The sequence below is a fragment of the Aquarana catesbeiana genome, linkage group LG07 (assembly GCF_042186555.1).
Source record: "Aquarana catesbeiana isolate 2022-GZ linkage group LG07, ASM4218655v1, whole genome shotgun sequence".
NCBI classification, from domain to species: domain Eukaryota; kingdom Metazoa; phylum Chordata; class Amphibia; order Anura; family Ranidae; genus Aquarana; species Aquarana catesbeiana.
The window spans coordinates 135724071-135743168 of record NC_133330.1 but is presented as its reverse complement, the minus strand read 5'-3'; the positions used below and the strand labels follow the sequence as shown (position 1 = coordinate 135743168).

At 43.4% G+C, this 19098-nt stretch overlaps 1 protein-coding gene across 3 annotated transcripts in view; it reads right to left on the bottom strand.

Annotated features, from left to right (window-relative positions):
- The window catches only part of TCF20 (transcription factor 20), a 430416-nt gene that overhangs the window by 357943 nt on the left and 53375 nt on the right, over positions 1-19098 (bottom strand). For all 3 annotated transcript variants that reach the window (XM_073592696.1, XM_073592695.1, XM_073592697.1), the window contains one exon: positions 11165-16523. In XM_073592696.1, the coding sequence (XP_073448797.1) occupies positions 11165-16504 (5340 nt within the window). In that variant the 5' untranslated portion in view covers positions 16505-16523. The remainder of the gene's footprint in view (positions 1-11164; positions 16524-19098) is intronic.

Here is a 19098-nt window from a genome sequence, read left to right as displayed (position 1 = left end):
GCCCCCCCTTTCCCTATGGGCCGCACACAAGTGTGTCCTCCGTGGGATCTTTATTAAGCACGGACATGCGTCCAAACAACGCAGAACGAAAACACTAGCCGATCTGCTGGACAACTGTACACCCTTGAACGAGCGCATAAACTTAATCAAGACCCAGCACTGGAAATGGAACTCACAAAAGTGCGGGAATAGATTAGGGAACACTCCCTTTACGAGGCCAAACATGTTCTTCTAAGGGTCCGTCGCTCATACTGTGAGCATGGCAACCAGTGCAGCAGCATGTTGGCTAGAGCACTGAAAGCCCAAAATAGCAAATCATTTGTCTTGGCACTGACTACCTCTTCCGGCGCTAAAATACATTCCACCCCAGAGTTAGCTGAAGCATTCCGTAAGTTTTATGCGGATTTATACAACTTGAGATCTACTCCTTCGGCCGCACAACAAACCAGTTTACTCTCTGAAATGAAAACTTACCTACAGGAGGCCCAACTCCAGAGGCTCACGCAGGAGGAAAGGGAATCTTTATCCCAACCACTCTCAGACGAAGAATTTGTGATGGCCATCGCGGCCACCCAGCCTGGAAAAGCCCCAGGACCGGACAGCTTTACGCTTTCATATTATAGAACCTTTCAAAATGATACTTACACCACACTTCTTAGAAGCCTTTAACGCTATCACAGATGGCCATAGTACTCCCTCAGAGTTACTCAGCGCCAACATCTCCGTCATTCCAAAACCGGGCAAAGACCCACTACAATGTGCCAGCTACCGCCCCATCTTGCTTTTGAACTGCGACATTTAGTTAGTCACCAAAATCATCGCAACCAGATTAAATGTCATCTTGCAGCGTACTGTACCCCTCGATCAGGTAGGGTTCATCCAATCCAGGGAAGCTAGGAACACCACCATTAGAACCCTAGATTTCATTGCATCAGCCGAGAAACTCAACTCTCCTCTGCTTCTCCTATCTGCAGACGCCAAAAAGACTTTCGACAGTCGATTGGACCTTTCTTTTTGAAACCCTCAAATGTTTTGGTATGCCCGCCCCAATCTTATCCTGGATAGCGGCCATTTACACAAACCCGACAGCCACTATTAGAGTTAATGGCTTTAATTCCGACTCCTTTGCGATCTCTAATGGCACCAGCCAAGGATGTCTACTATCCCTACTTCTCTTTATACTCACACTAGAACCATTTCTTAAACATGTACGTAATAACCAAGATGTGAAGGGAGTACAAACCACGACATACCACCACAAAGTGGCGGCATATTCTTTTTTATATCACAGATCCCCTTACCTCTCTGCCCTCCCTACTACAGGAACTGAAAAACTATGGTGCCCTATCCAACTTGAAGGTAAACCTCCAAAAGTCTGATGCCCTTAATGTCTCCCTTCCGGACCCTACTCTGCAAAGCATACGGCCTAACTTCCCCTTTAGATGGGCGACACACAGTATCCAGTACCTAGGGACAAAAATACCAGCAAATCTAAACTCTATATTTAAACTCAATTTTCAGCCACTTCTAACCATATTGTCCGCAGATTTGGCAAGATGGAATGGACTGGCCCTTTCGTGGTTCGGCCGATGCAACATACTCAAAAATGAATGCAATGCCCAGACTTTTATATCTATTACAAGCCCTGCCAAGATCCCCCAACCGTACTTTCAAGTGGTTAGATCCGCCTTCACTAATTTTTTATGGGGGAAAACCCCCCGACTCGCCAGAGCACTTATGCTCCGGCCTAAACTCAAGGGAGGAGCGGGGTTCCCAGATACGGCTCTCTACTATACCGCTGTCCACATGAAGAGGGTAGTAGACTGGTGAAGGCATAGCGCCAAGCTATGAGTCAGCTTGGAACAAGACACTGCACAGGTACCAATACAGGGCCTGCCTTGGGTAGGGAAAAGTCGCATTACCCACCTCTCTCACCACCCCTTCATTGGACCTATTTTGATCAAAGCCGAAAGGTTCTTTAAACTATCCTCGCCCAAAAGTTTCCCGTCCCCAATGACACCGATAATAGGACACCTCAAGTTCGGACCTGGACTGTCAGAATCAGCATTTACCGCACAGTCATCACAGAAAGTCTTACGTGCGTCCTATTTCCTCTGCACAAACGGCTGGATTTCATGCAGAACCCTGTTTACGGGCTCGGGATCACAGTTCCTGGACCACTGGCGAGCTCACCAATTGACACATTTTCTGAACTCACTACCCAAGCCACACCTCTTTCAGAGGCCTCTCAGCCCGTTTGAGGAGCTCTGTCTAGGGGAAGATCTTATAAGGAAATCATTGTCCCTTTCCTACGAGGCTCTACTAGATCTCCATGCGCAATCAGAACCTCCCTTTCTTTCCAAATGGGAAAAAGACCTTCAGATCACTTTTTCTAAACAAAAAGATAGGACTCTTTTTCGCTCATAAATCGATATGCAGCAAGTACCAGGAAACCACTTACAAAATCATGACACGGTGGTATAGAACCCCATCTGTACTAGCCAGACTATTCCCACAATTGAGCGATCGATGATGGAGATGTGATTCACACAGGGGCACACTTTTACACATCTTCTGGGAATGTCCGAGCACCCAGCCATTTTGGCTACAAGTCATTTTGGCTACAAGTCATCCAATTGATCCACAAATTTACAGACATCTCAGTATCCGGAGATCCTGCAGCAGTTCTTAACCTGACCCCTCTATTCTGGAAAAAATACAATAAATTATTACTTAAACATTTACTTAATGCAGCTAGAGCATGCATTCCAGCCATGTGGAATCAACAATCTCCTCCTACCCTCGCCCAATGGTTTGCCAGAGTGATAGACATAGAAAGCATGGAGAGTCTGACTGCCGATTTTTGGGACAAATTGGAAGAACACAAAACAAGATGGTTCTACTGGGATCAGTTCCATTTCCCTGAATACTCTCAATACCTATGGATCCAATTTTTTGCCTGTTGTGACCTTAGTGGTGTGGGGCCGGCAGGACGCTGACGGCATCCCCTTCCCTACCTCCCCCTACTCCACCCCCCCCCTTTTTTTTTTTCTCTTTTTCCTTTTACTTTCCTCTGAGTAAATTTTTTTTCTTAAGCTTAAAAATCGATGCACTTCGTCACGGCCGAACACCGTTTAAGATACAATCCATCATCTATCAGTTAATACTTTCTCAGAGGTTTTGAAATCTTTGATTGCATGGAACTGCTTTTTTTCCCCATTTTAAAAACAGATAATGTTAGGTTGTAGTATTTACGCTAACTGTTATTACCCTAACTGTTATATAGCATGGCTGTTTGTCTATCTGTAACTGTCATCCTCTGAGCATCTTTCAAGATAAAAAATAAAAAAAAAGACACAGACCAATCCACAATTTACGTCTGGAAATCCTAACAAAATGGTCACCTTCTTGCAAGCTGAGCAACCCAGAGAACAGATACTGGTCGTAAATAGATCAATCTACATAAGTGCTGACGATTTAGCAGTTAGAACGCTGAAACTTCAGCATGTTTCATAACTCCTGAAATAATAGCACAGCTATAATAAACACATTTACTTTCCTCAGGTAGTTTGTAACTTTTCAAGTCCAGACACCCCTATGTCAGACCATATGGGGAACCACCGACACCTCTTATCCCTCCTAGGTAAAATAGACATCTAAAACCTGTCATTTATATTTGTCTTGTAGCGAATTTTACACTGGACAATAATATGCTGGTTAACAAATTGTAAACCATAGGTAATTAGAGATATGAATACTTGTATCAGAAAAGTATCTGGGACACGGTCATAACATGGTGACCTTCCAGCATCCACCCCTTAGACCAGATGACTGGTCAGATGGTCCCTGTCAACACCCGTCTTGATGTGAAGAAAAGTGGAATGCATCCACATTGGGACAGTTCTCATGTACCATCAAATAAGGAAAATCTGTCAAGTTTAAGAACCAATAATACCTGGTTTCATCGACTGAACTCTGATAAAACCCAGGACACTGCAAGTACCCTTTCTTCTCAACTTCGTTATTTCTCTTTTGCTGCATTAGGTCTTTATTTCTTTGAAACATCTTTTTCTGTAAATATTTTACTTGCGCCAATTTGACCTCTTAATTTGTAAAACCTTGTTTTGAAAAGTTAAACCGGTCTAAGGCTCTTTTAATGCAAGCTAATCAAATTCCTGTCTCTTAAAGAGCGCTACTGTATACAATAAATCACTGAACATACCTGTCTGTGGTGACAGTGTGAATTACAGACGTTTATGCTAGGGCTGCAACCAACGATTATTTTCATAATCGATTAGTTGGTCGATTATAGTTTTGATTAATCGATTAATACCCTTAAAGAAAAAAAAAAAATGTGGTGTATATATATATTTATTCTTAAATATCTCTATGCAGTGATAAATATAAACTATATTGTTAAGGAGTAAAATATCTAATCCACTTTGAGAATAACAGACAGAACAGAAATACTGTATATAATAGAAGAGATATACTGTATATACTATTAAAGGATGAATCTGGTAAGTATCAGACTCAGATCAAATTTTTTTTATTTAAAAAACAATGTCTTCCTTAAAGCAGAGGTCCGCCAATTTTTTTTTTTTTTTTTTTTTTTTTTTTTTAAGTCAGCAGCTACAAATACTGCAGCTGCTGACTTTCAAAATAAGGACACTTGCCTGTCCAGGGCGCCCGCAAAGTTGGCACCCGAGGCCAAACCGTTCCTCGGATGCTGCCGCCACCATCAGTAGGGGAATTAAGAAATTAAGCAATCCGAATGGTCCCTGCTGTCTCTGGGACCCGTGAGTCTCCTAGACAGTGCATGGGGGGGGTGGCGAAGACTCCCGCGGGAGTCTATCCCCGGAAGTGGGTGCAAATACCTGTCTTATACAGGTATCTGCACCCCCCTCCCCCTTGAAAGGTGCCAAATGTGACACCGGGGGGGGGGGTCCGAAATGCGGAAGTTCAATTTTTGTGTGGAACTCAGTCATTTTAAGAACGCTCGTTCAATTTTCTAAACGTTAATGGGGTCAAATCGACATTCATTTTCAATCACAGGGACTGGAAAATTTGGAAATAGAAAGCTTCTTGGTCAAAGGAATTTTCAGACAGTGTATGTGGTTTTCGTTCAGAAATTACATTCATTTTAAAAACAGAATGTTAAAAACACTTTCATTCGGCGAATGTACAAAGATTGAAAATTGATCTGTGAGGACAGCATTAGGTTCGGTACACACCTATGCAGTTTGCTTTTGATCTGTTTCTGCTTTTTGCACACGTGATTTTGCTGCGATTTGCGTTTTTGCATTTTTTTGGCCAATTTGTTGTTGGGCAGATTAAAAAACACAAATTGCTGCAAAAACGCATAACATGCTGTTCTGCAGCTTCTCCATTGAAATATATTGAGCCAAAAAAAGCACAGTTTTGCGTTAAAAAAAAAAAAAGAAAAAGTCCTTGACCCTTTACAAATACACAGCAGCTGAAAAAGCATAGATGTGAACATGTTCCATAGGAAACCATGTTAATGAACTGTAGTGAGTTTCTGCAAAAAGCACCAAAAACAAAGATGTGAACCAGATCCAAGACGTTTAGTAATATAATGGGGTTTTTACTGTAGAACTGTGAAAGTAATATTTACAGTAGCAAGTAGCAGTTGCTCTTTTTGTACTATAAAAAGGACTAATTTTCGTTTTTTTAACCCCATTATGTTACTGATCGATTATGAAAATAGTAATCGATTAATTTCATAATCGATTAGTTGTTTCAGCCGTAGTTTATTCTAAAATCATAATTGGTATTGCTAAAATTACAAGTTTCCTCCTGCTTGGTCCAAAGGGGTGGTGGTAGCTTAAAGGGTCAACTGCAGAATTAATTTAACCAAGTGATAATCACTCTCAGGCGGCTGGCATCTAGACTGGGTCCCGCAAGCTGGGAAAATTTTGTGCCGGGTGCAGTCGAGTGTGGCAATGTAAGTGACAGCGCGGTGCGAGATTGGCTAGCACTTTGTCACGAGTCAGTGAGGAGGGCAGGGATATGATGCTCATGTTAATCGCTGGCAGCGTAAGTGGGATAATTTTGCAACAGAGCATTGTTTTGAATTAGCTCTGCACTGAAGGATAGTAACCTTTATGGAAACAGTCCTTAGAGACAAGCCGGTGCATATTTTTATTTTTAACCAGTAGCCGACCAGTCGCTGTCATACTGCAGCAGGTTGGCTCTCCTGGGCAAATTGCTGTAGCTATATGTCGGGCGCCCGGCGATCGGATTTCCTTCAGAACCGATTAGTCCCCAGGTTCAGGCCAATGATTTCTGGCCTGGACAAGGTGATCAGTTCTGGCGAATGAGAGAATGTCCTCTGCCTGTAAGTGTAAACACAGGCAGAGGAAGCGATGTCACCTCCCCTCGTGGAATCCTTTTTGGTTCCAGTGAGGGGAGAGAGGACATTAACTGATTTGCACCAACAATACCACTTCACCCCCTCCCCCATCACCCCCCCCCCTCCAGTTAATCCTCACTCCCTGTCACAGTGTCACCAAGTGCAGTTTTTAGATTTTTCACTGATGACCGTACTGGTGTCACTTGTGACTCTAATCAGCCTTAGGGCAGTTAGTAGGCCCAGGTAGGTCTTGGGTACCCCCATAATAAAGGTTTAACCCCTTGATTACCCCCCCCAGTTAACCCTTTCACAACATCACCAGTGTCACCAATATAGCGTATAGAGCTATATTCTGATCTCCGTATTAGTGTCACGGCTTAGCCTGTTGGTTAGTTTCAACGTCAGTCTTTCATAGCGTCAAGGTACCCCCATCTATTACTGAATAAAGGTTTAACCCCTTGATCACCCCCAGTTAATCCTTTACCCTGTCACCGTATTCATGTCAGGGGTGATGCTGATTATTTTTTTATAGCGTCAGGGCACCTGCCATATATTACCCAATAAAAGTTTAACCCCCTGAATGCCCGGCGGGTGACATCAGTTAGGTTTTAGCATCAGTTAGGGTCTGCATCAGTCCCAGGCAGCCTCAGCTTAGTGCCAGAAGCACAAACACCCACGCACGCACCATACAACTCCCTTACTAGTATAGTGTCTGAACATATCTATATCTTTGATCTGATAAGAACTATATTAGCACCCCCAGTAGTTTAGGGTTCCCAAAACCGCAGTGTTAGCGGGATTAGCCCAGATACCTGCTAGCACCTACGTTTAGCTGCTCCGCCCCGCCCAGCCCACCCAAGTGCAGTATCAATCGATCACTGTCACTTACAAAATACAACAGACATAACGGCAGCATTCGCAGAGTCAGGCCTGATCCCTGCGAACGCTAACAGGTTTTTTTTGGTAGCAATTGAAGCAGTCGTTGACAATCAGGTGCACTTTTTGCCCGTGAGTCACACTAGTTGTACCTAGGGCTGGGAGATTTTCCAAAAAAAAAAAAAAAAAAAATCTGCGATTAAAAAAAAAAATAAATAAAAATTTCAATTTGCTTAAATTTTGAATCGATTTGACCTCTCAACTCGATTCAAGATTTATATCGATTTTTTCCCTAGCCCTAGTTGTACCTGTTAATTTAGAGGCCAAAAGGTCCAGACAGAGGTACACTAGTGAAGAGGCCTACATGTTGCTTAGCATGACCGAAGAGTGAAGGGGAAGCCGCCTCACTGAGATTCAGGCTCAGTATACGAACCAGTAGACAGCAGCGGCACCCTGACAGATAGCTCTGATGACTGAGTAGTGGTCCCTGCTAAGGTCAGGCGTACCCGACCTCGTTCTGTTGAGGTGCAAGAACTGCAGGGCTCTCGTATGGTGCAGAGAGCCAGTACTAATGCTGCTCATCCTTCTGGTGAACTGGCAAGCACCAGCGGCCTAGTACACACTGGTCGTAGTCAAACCAGCACTGCCGTATCACGTGGTGACGTGGTTGAGTCCCATAAGTGTAGTCCAAGATGGTGCGGTGGCTAGCACAAGTAGTGTCCCACAGCCACCAAGAAGACAAACCTATTATGGTTTCAGAATTTAAGTGGGTGGATGCAGGGCAGTATTTTAAATGGTGGGCATACCCACCGATCAATCTCTTGTCGTTCAGCCCACAGGCTGCATGAAAAAAAAAAAAAAAAAAAAAAAAAAAAAAAGAACATTACAATCTAACTGGACAACTTTGTGTCAAGATCTGCTAGCACAAGGGTCAGATGCCTTAATGATTCCATGGGATCAATACTCTCTGATCTATGCGTTCCCTCCAGTTCCGCTTCTCCCGCAATTCCTTCAGAGGGTCAAAAGGGAAGGAAAGCCGGTAATCCTGGTGGCTCTGGCTTGGCCCAGGAGACCTTGGTATGCGGAGATCATAAAGATGGCAGAGGGAAGAACTTGGGTTCTTCCGCTCCGCCAAGATCTACTCTCACAGGGTCCAATATTCCATCCTGCCTTACAAAGTCTAAATTTGACGGTTTGGCGGTTGAGACCCACATTTTAAAGGGTCGTGGGCCTCTCAGGGCCAGTCCTGTCCACCCTGGTTAATGCTAGGAAGCTGGCTTCCAAGCTCATCAACTACAGAATCTGGAAGGCATATGGTTCCTGGTGTGAATCCAGAGGGTGGCCATCCTAGAAAGTATGCCATTAGCAGAATTATTTCCTTTCCCCAATTAGGCATCGAAATGAAGCTGGCCTTGAGTACTACCAAGGGCCAGATCTCAGCCCTGTCAGTATTCTTTCAAAGACCGCTTGCCTCTCATTCCCTCGTACAGGCCTCTGTTCAGGGAGGACTGCCAGAGGGCCCCAAAAAGGGCCAGGCAGCATCAAAATTCACCATCTCTACTTGCATTTGACAGGTTATTATTCAGGCTTATGGTGTAAAGAAGAAAGTTCCTCCTTTTCAGGTTAAAGCACACTCTACTAGAGTAGTTAGTGCTTCATGGGCAGTGCATCACCAGGCCTTCATGGCTCAGATCTGCAAGGCTGCAACTTTGTCTTCAGTCCATACATTCACTAGATTCTATCAGGTGGATGTAAGAGGGCATGAGGATGCCGCCTTCGGGTGCAGTGTGCTGCAGGCAGCAGTATAGTTCCTCTAGTCCGTTGGCGGTTTATTTTTTTTATCTCTCTCCCTCCCCTCAATTTGGGCATTGCTATAGGACATCCCACTAAGTACCTGTACAATCCTTTTCTTGGGAATACATCACGGGACACAGAGCTCTCGCCCCTCTTCGGGATTATACTTTGGGACACTTATTGCTTTGCTACAAAACTGAGGTACTCTCCCATATGGGAGGGGTTATATAGGGGAGGAACTCAACTTTTAATTAGGCTTGCCAGTGTCCAATCACCTGATGGTGACTATCTAACCCACTAAGTAATCATCAAGTCTCCGTGTCCCATGATGTATTCCCAAGAAAAGTACTTTACAGGTAAGCTGTATTTAAAAAAAAATCCTATTTTTGCCCCTCTCACAAATGTAAGAGTGCTGCAGACAGGCAATACTAGTGTTGTCACTGCCCTACCATATTTATTTGCGCTGCGATTTCCCTGCCTTTATGCATTCCATTTAAGCTCCCTTATTCTGAGCAGAAATGGATACAGAAACAAGCTTATCACACAGCTCAAAGCAAGCAAAAGATGCTGCAGAAGGGGATAATGCCGAGATAATCATTGCCACATTTCTTTATGCATAGAAAGCTTAAGGCTTGGTTCACATATGTGCAATGTGTTTTGTACTGCATCCGATTTGCATAACGTATATAATGGATTGAACCACTGAAGGAAAACATTATCAATAATTGCCTTCAAAAAGTTGCCAACATCCCGAGTTAGTGGGAAAAAATAAGACTCTTGGGTTAGGGAACTTATATACCCCCCAATATAATGGGACTTTGTAGGCGAACCCTACAGTGGATTAGATATTTATTTGAAAAATCATAAAAACATGATACATTTAGCAATTGATCTTAACAAAAATATTATTTATACAATAAAATTTGCTATCCTGTAATAATTTATGTATACTTCCATTCATAATAAAATATTTTCTCTAGAAGCCTGACATGTTTCAGGACGATGTCCCTTCTTCAGAGGCGTATTGCAGAGAGAAAAGTCGCATGCATAGGAGATACATGCAACAAGAAGTTTAAGAATGAAGGATACATATATGACTGCACACCAACATGCAGTTTGGCATAGGGTAGCAGATTATATCTATTTAAATGAAAAACGCACTGGTTGTCGGCTGATCAGCCAGTGTAAGATAATGGCTATCCGTCGGCTTCAGAGATGGCCTCGCAAAGGCCCCCCAAAAAGGGAGGACAACCCCGTTGGATCCCAGATTGCCTTATTAGGTACAGGGATGGTGCATAGGCAGCTGGAACAGAGAGCGTCCTGAAGCTTAGGTGGTGGGGTTGCATAACGTGAACCTGGGCCAGCTTTCAATGAAGCCGGTTCACACATGTGTGGGGCAGTACGGTCTGTTTTAAAAAAAAAGTCCTGTGTGATTTTGAGTTAGTTTCAGGTGCGAATGCAAGTAAAATTTGCACCTGAACTGGAACAAGACCACACCAGACTACAGGCTGCAATCCGCAGCTAGACATGTGTGAACTTAGCCATAGGTTTCCATCTCCTTAAGAATCCATCCTCCTTTCTTCTACCAAGCAGCGGCCAAGTTCAGAAGACCTTGCCTGTGACACAACGTAATTACAAATTTAAGATTATATGGACACATGATCAATATATGTTCCTAAGCATGAGCTACTATAAAAAGAACACTTACCTTTTTTTTAAATAGACACAAATGTCCTCACTTAGGCACAAACCTGGAACTTCAACCAACAGCTCTCAAACATCCAAGTTTTTCACCAGTTTTGTAAATCATACATCCTTCAATATATATCTGTGACCTCAATATAAAATCGTACTGAAACATTTCAGCAGCCAAAGTTTCAGGTTTCCCTATTCGACAGACAGCAGTCTACATAAGCTCCTAGTGCTGACAAACCACTGCAATCAAATAAAATTCTGCCTGGCCTACAGTGCATAATCTGAAAGAAGGTAAAGGCAGATTCATGCTACACAAATTGCATTAGATGCTCTTTATTTGAATGCACACATAACTGGAATAAAAATTCTACTGCAATTCATTTTGATACAGCTAGCATAGTTATATAAGTATTTCACTCAACTTACCATTTCTCTGGCAATGTCAAGAGCCTCTTGCAAACCATACAATCGGCCACAGACTAAGTAGACACCATTGGCCCAGAGGACACATCCTTCATGCATCCAGAATTCATTGCTGTCAAGAGGTAGTTGGGGAATCTGAAAAACTTGGTCAGAAACTCCTTCTGCAGTCGATGTTCCACTAGAGTCCAATGAATTCAGTTCACAAGAGTCAGTGGTCTTTCTGCGTGATGGTACAGCATGTCTAGATGAGGCACAGTCTCCTGAGCGATTTCGACGTTTAAAACGAGGATGAGCAGGTAAGCTGCGCTGCTCCCTCACTTGCTGAGGTTCATCTTCTTCGTCTGAATCAGATTTTGAGCCATCTGAAGCATCCTTGTGCCTAACTTTGACTCTCTTAGGGGTTTCCACTGATTTTTTGGGTGGTGGGTTCTTGGATAGTGAAGATGCATATTCCTGGGTGTAAAACGGACCAAACAAATCTCCAAGGTTCTTGTAGTTAGCCCACTTCCCACAAAAGCAACAAACAAGATGTCCTACAGATGCAGATTCTGTAACAACTGGTCCTTGTACCATAAAGCTTGAGACTGGAAGAGCTTTGCTTTCGGTAGGTTGTGGTGATGTGGACCTCTGGCCCTTGCGTACAGATGTCAATTTTTTCCACCGCTGTTCTTCATCTTCAGCATTGATAATAACACAAGACAAACCTAATTCTTCTTTGTTTTCCACATGAATATAGGGAAAGAAAGACTTGGTTTTGGTCTCAGTTTTATCGATAGTTTGGCTGGCATATTTTAATTTGATCTCTGGTTCCAAGGGGGCAACTATAGGGGCAGATTGTCTACCTCTTCTTCTCCTTGTGGTTCCTGTTGCTTTCCTTCTCTCTCTGCGTCTTCTTTTTGGTTTAGGCTCTGACTCAAACTGCTGCTCTGATACTTGTAGAATTTCTTGTGGAGGAGCAGGGAACGGAGATGTTAACCCACCTGTAATAGTTGGCAGAGCCTGCTGTTCCTGCAGCGGTTGAAGAGCCTGCTGCTGAAGCTGTTTTTTTTGCTTATTAACACTTCCAACAGGACGACCTTTCTTTTTTCCAGATGGAAAATATCCTTTTGGAGGTACAACATCCTGTTTAGGGATAACAGGACAAGGTCCACCTGCAAGCATATCTTTATCTCCTAATTCACATTGCTGAGCTTGTTGTAAAGGGCATTTTGGTTCAAATGCTGGAGAATTTCCCCTCGTGTTTATGAAGGGATTTGATGAGGACTGTATGATGCTTGAACTTTGTGGCAGTTCTTTGTTTTCATATGAGTGCTCATCTGTTTCCTTTTTAATTTGTTTATCATTGACATTCCACACATTTATAGACTTTGGTGAAAGGCCCTTTATTTTTAGCTCATCGTTGCAGGATATACTTGGAAGATCATTAACTGTTCTTTCAGTCACCTCCTGCACAGCTCCATTACCCCCATCTGGTCCCTTGCTCTTTAGGGATAAAATATCATCAAGTGTTACAGGTTCAGTGGAACCTTCTGATGTGCATGGAATTGTAATTCGACGAATATTAGGAGATGTAATTTTTTGCACTATAGCTTCAAGCTTGAGGCCCCTTCCCTTACGAGGAGGCAGAATTTTTGTTTTTGTTGGACTTGATAATGACACTGCAGTGGGACTTCTCTGTTCAGAAGTAGATTTGGTTGACTCTTCAGTCATGACTGAAAACCCAGTGTCAGCATCCAATGACACCACATGTGCAGCAGGTATTTTTTCATGACCATCTTTTGAAGCATCATGAGCAGATCTTCCTTTATCATCAGGAAACTGTCTTTTGCTGGGTATTGGAGAAATGAAGGAGCGTACTCTTCTTCTCATAATTAGAGGGTTGTGGTGTGATACTTCCTCAGTACCTGTTGGCCGATGCGCACTGCAACCTTGTTGGGGAAGCTCAGATTCTCCAGATCTGCTACCATGTGGTTCAGATTCTCTGTTTGGGCCGAATGGCTTTTGATTTGCAACTACTGGAGATCCTACCTTCTTTGTTGAAGAAGCTTGGTGTCCCAAATGCCAGCTAGCAGAGTCTCCAGGAGGCGTCTTTTGGCTATTTCGTTTCATCTCCACATTTATCATATTAGATGGAGTGCCTTCACTCATGCGCAGCTGTCGACTATAGTCTATGTTGCTGGTTTCATGGTATGAACTTGCCTGACTATAACCCATCCCCTCATTTTCATTTCTACCTGGACTGCAAACATGAAATGATTCCTGTCTGGGGCTTTTCCTCTGCAATTCTTGACGATGTTGTGAGGCTGACAGTATAGCCTGAGCTGAACTTCCCAGCCATTCTTTATATTCTTCTTGTTGGTACATCTGTCTTTTGTAATGTAAAGGAGATGTAAAGGCTGGATGAGGTTCCCCATAGGAACTTGATCTAGAATTTGTATGGTAACCTAAGGTAGAGCCCTCTGTATTCTGAAAAAAAGCAGAGTATAAAGCTTCTCTGCTTGCCCGCTCTGAAAGACACACTGTTGAATTCATGTGAGGAATATCTGTTGGACCTCGACTTCTACCTGGAGACATTTTCAGCTTATCACCAAGATCCTGAGTTTGTGCAGGCGATCTCCCTCTAGAGCCCACTCTTCCACTTCCTCTTTTAGGATTCGACACCCGGCTATTATGGGAACTATAATCCTGGTTTGGATCATATGTCATAGATCTTGGACTGGCACTTCCCCTGACAGAATCTTTGGTGCTGTATGACATGCAGTGCTCTGTTCGCTTTCTGTGCACTTTTGGGGATTCAACATCTTCCACTTTGGCTATACTACCTAAGCAATTGGATTTTTCCAAGGTTAACATTCCACTAGGTAGGATAACTGACTGTCCAGGTCTGCCATCTGGTGGCCTCTCTTGTGCAGCACTAACATGATAAGAGCTACTGGGTTCACGCACAATTTGCCTTAATGGGGAAATGTCACAAATAACAGTCCTTCTTTCAGAGGGACCACTATTCGGTTCATGGGAAGAGGCTGGCACATCTGCCTCAAACTTTCTGGCTGTAGAAAAATCTAAATTTATAGGTTTTGCTTCTGCAGTGGATTTCCTTTCCCACTGACCCCAGTGTGATGCTTCTAAAAGAGGTGCTGAATTTTTCCCAAGAATGTTGCGATTAGACTGCTCATTTGCCTGGCTTGTAAGAACATTGGATCTCAATACTACTTCCGAATTGCCTACACCTGCTGGGTGTTCTTGTGTGCTTCTAGCATATCTTCCTTCCTGCTGATGATGGCCTTGCAAGACCTCCTGTAATAAACTGGGAAACTTCTCACTTCTTCCGGGTTTTCGATCACTTTGAGCGCCAAAATTTCCACTCTCTGAATTTTTGGCGTTTTGGGGCAAATTTGTGGTATGTTTGGAATTTGTGGGTGCTTCTTTTATGCCAAACCCAGCACTAAATGGAGATCTAGACGATTCGGTTTGAGATATATTGGTTGCTGTAGCAGACACAGAACCACAAGCACTGGATTCTCCATTTTGGCTGCTAGGACAACTGTTTTCAGTTTCCTTCCTTTCAGTTGTTTCAGGCAAGTTAGACTCTACTGCTGAATCAACATCAACTTGCTTTGGAACTTCATCAACCACCTTATCCAACCTGTTTGTCACAGTTTCTATTGAAACAATTACCCCAACTGACTTCTCACTGGGCTTTGGAACTTCCTGAAATGACTCTGCAGGTTTGGGAACTGTGTCAGTTTCCTGATCTGCTGTCTTTTCTGAAGGTTCATTCCAACTCTGTACAGGTGATGCTGTTTTTTCTGAAGGAGGTCCCTTATAACCAGCTTCTGAGCTGGTGCTCTGGCCACTAAGCTGCCTTACCCTTTCGCCTGGATCTCCTGAACTACTAGAGCAGCTGCCATCCAAAGACTCTGTCATTGGAGACTTTAGTTGTTCTTCAGCTTGGGATGAAGTTTCTGAGTTGGCACAGCTGTCCGTCTTCCTAGAAATTCGTTTAGACCCCTTCTTATTAGGTGTCAGAGCATCAGAAAGTAACATATGCTGAACCGTGTTAGGCAAGTTAGCTACTTGGCTACTGAGTGCACTAAGGCTACTAAGACCTGGATCTGTTAAACGTTTATCTGGATGACCTTCCACACCAAAACTTTTATAATTCCCGATCTGTGTGTTAGGACTCAGCTGGGACATCATTGGCAATATACGGTTTCTGGATGGGTGTTGTACATTTCCTTGACTGCACTGAATATTTTCCCCGCTAGTCATTAAAGGGGAGGGTGTCGAACTGCAGCCTGGCGATTGCACAACTGAAGCAGCCGGAGATGGATTGGATACAGGGCTGAAATTCTGCTGGAACTGCATAGGTGATCGCACAGGAACTTCAGACTGGTTAAATTGTCCAGCTTGGCTTTGTGTTAATAATTTAGAAGAGTTTGAAAACTGCATTGCATGAGGACTCTGCTGTTGCTGTCCCTGATTCCCCCCCTGGGGTATTTTAGTTGTTTCAAAGTTTTTAAAATGCTGGCTGTAGCTACTAAACCCTTGCTGTTGAGTGCCATATGATGATCCAGATATAGGACTCTCATATGAAGAGCTTGTACCCCCTGGGCTGTAGCCCTCATAGTTTGTTCCAGATTGTCCAAACCTCTGAGGGGGATAGGAAGTAGAAGAGCCTGCAGAAGACTGATAATGTTGTCCATACTGACCCATTCTTAGTGGGTATCCAACTGAAGAACTAATTGCAGCAGAGCGCTGCATTTGCTGCAGATGTGATGCCCCGGTAGATGCAGATGTGTTGGCAGACTGAGAAATAGGGTGATGTGACTGATAAAGCTGTTGTCTCAGCTGTTGGGTAGGAACATGAGATGGATACTGGCCTCCACTAGGAGAAAACGATCCTGGAAAATCCTGTGAGTATTGGGAAATGCTGGCAGTTGTTGAATGCTGGCCTGAAAATTGACTGTGATGCCCGTCTCTTCCATAATGAACTCCAAAGCCTGTGCTGCCACTACTATTTCCTTGTGGAGGTCCATAATTCTGCACAGGTCCTGAAGGTCGACGCTGGGGTGCCTGGCTCCCAGTTGCACTTCCTTCCTTGTTGCCTAAGTAATAGAAGTCTCCAGAATCTTTTCGATAAGCTTGGCAACTCTGTAAGCTGGAATTTTCCCCTGGAGTCGCTGCAGAAGGGGTGCCTGTTCCTCTGCGACCTCCATAGCTACCTTGAAACATCTGTGCCTGCTGTCTGGGGCTATACTCTTCTACCCTTGAAGGACCATGAGCTTCTGGTGGGTAAGTTTGTTGACTGCCATGGTAACTTTGTTCTCGGAAGGACTGCATGGCTTGGAGCTCTTCCTCCCTGTAAAACAGATTTAATAATTTGAAAAGTTTAAAATATTAAAATCACATTCAGTTAAGTAAATCTTTTAAATCCATACTGCTCAAAAATAACCCGCCCAAAGTGGTGGTCCCGTTGCTATACCCAGCATGTGTAGGGTTACCCTAGGTGAAAATGTAAGCCTTCTGTGTATGAGAAATTATCTTACATAGAAATTTTCCAGCATTTTTTTTCCATTCTCTCTCTCCCGAAGCGGAAAGAAAGCACTACACCACAATTGGAACACAAGGTTGTGCCAAATGCAGCATTAATAGGCATTTAATAAAGTTAAAATGCCAAATAGAAACTCAGTAGGATGAAATCAAAAGAGCTTATCTGCAGCTATAACAGGTGTGCTGAAGCCAGTCCTCCTGGAGGAACCGCATGTAGTGGCTAGCAGCGTGCCTGTCAGTTGGAAAGCCAAATCAGCCAATCCTGGATGATGGAAGAACCACCTTGGAACATGTTAACCTCCCTGGCGGTATGATTATTTCAGATTTTAGGTGCTGAAAGTGGTACAATTATTTTGCATGGAAATTTGGCGTTTTATATTGTAGGCCTGTAAGTCTTAGGAATAACACACTTAAATCTGTCCAAACAAGAGTCTAGTAGACATCCCGGGTATGATAAAGTTTAAAACACAAAATCATAAATTATAATATAATAAATAACTATAATTATAACCAATAATAAGAATAATAATAATAAAAATTATTCAATAATGTAATCAAATCAAAAACCACTGAAATTTGCTCAGTTGCAGAATTGTCGCTGTCATTACTTTCAGTGTTTGATGACGAATTTCCCCACAAATCACTATTGCTCAATTCTGCAAGTGATTCTAATTTATTATCGTCGTTTTCTTGCTGGCTTAAAACCACTTTTGAGGTAAAGGGACACTTTTTGGTTGCTATGGACAAATTCCAGTTTCCAGGCAGAAAGAACAGTATTTATAATATACAAGTGCATACAGGGCATTGGACAAACCACTAGGGACAAAGGGGATGTGTAACTATTTTATACAGTACTGTAATCTGTAAGATTACAGTGTACTGTATGTATTGTGTTTTACATTTTTTTAATTTGGCGCCGAACTCCGTCCCCGTGCGTCGCAATGCTCGCAGGGAACAGAGCTTAGCACTCAGCACTGTGAATCGAGCGAGATGATAGCTCGCAGACACAGTGGGGAGACATCGCAGGATCCAGGGGACAAGGCAAGTTACTTTGCCTGAATACTGCGATGCAATCCAGAATCTGGCTCGGGATTACCGCTTTTGGTACTGAAATTTAACCCCGAGCTAGACTCGGGAATACCGCCAGGGAAGTTAACGCATTTCGGAGCTTTTGTTGGCTCCTTTATCAAACCAACCAACAAAAAGATTGGCTTGAGAAAGGAGCCAATCGAAGATGGAAACACATTACCATAGCCACCAGTCAGTCCAAACCAGTCTCTGCACTCTAAAGTGGTTCTTCAGACTTACAGAATCTGCCGATTTGGCTTTCCAACTGACAAGCACGCTGCGACCCTATACATGAGATTCCTCCAGGCAGACTGGCTTCAGCATACCCATTATGGCTGCAGACAAGCATTTGGCATTTTAAGTTTATTAAATACCTATCAATGCTGTTGGCACCCCCTTGTGTTTCCTTTGTACTTTAAGAATTGTTCCTGTCTCAGGTGAGCTGCCTACTGAAGCATTTTACCTTTCCTATGGAATCCTATGAACTTTAGATGCCATATAAGTGGACTTTCATTCATCCCTGGGCTTATGCATAGACTGTTCATACGTTATATTTAGTCATTTCATTGACAGTTTTAGTTTTATTTCTCTACTAGGGGTCTTATGTGGATAGTCTCTCAATACCTTTTTTGCATCATAATTATGTTAATTTTTACTACCCCTCAGTTGTGCTGCTGTACATTAGCTTAGTCACAGAATACAACATGGTAGGTATTGTCTTACTGGTCTTACTGCCCATCATTCTTTGTAAGGTATCCGCTTGTCTTTGGACAACTTAAAAGGGGTTGTAAACCCTTGTGTTTTTTCACCTTAATGCGACAGAGACCTTTGATCCCATGGCGGAGATGCGCTATACCTCTCTGCCAGGGGTTCTTGGCTCTTGATTGGATTGATAGCAGTGCAGCCATTGGCTCCCACTGCTGTCAATCAAATCCAATGACGCGGAGCCGAGTCCTGCATCCTGCACTTATGTATGGAAATGCTAGACTCAAGAGCGCGCCCGCAAGGTACCCCCCCCCCCCCCCCGGGAGAGCGCTTCTCCTAGGGGGTTATATGATGTGGGGGAGGAGCTGATAGTGCCACCGGGGAACCCCAGAAGAGGATGATTGGGCCACTCTGTGCAAAACGAACTGCACAGTGGAGGCAAGTATGACATACATACACATATACACACACACAAAGCTTTACAATCACTTTAAAGCCCAGCTGAACATTCACTTTAAATCAGCTCAACACATACCAGGTGTGCAAAGTCTTTGGGCCATTTAGATCAATGCATCGACAAACACAAGCATTATTGCAACACCATTCATTGT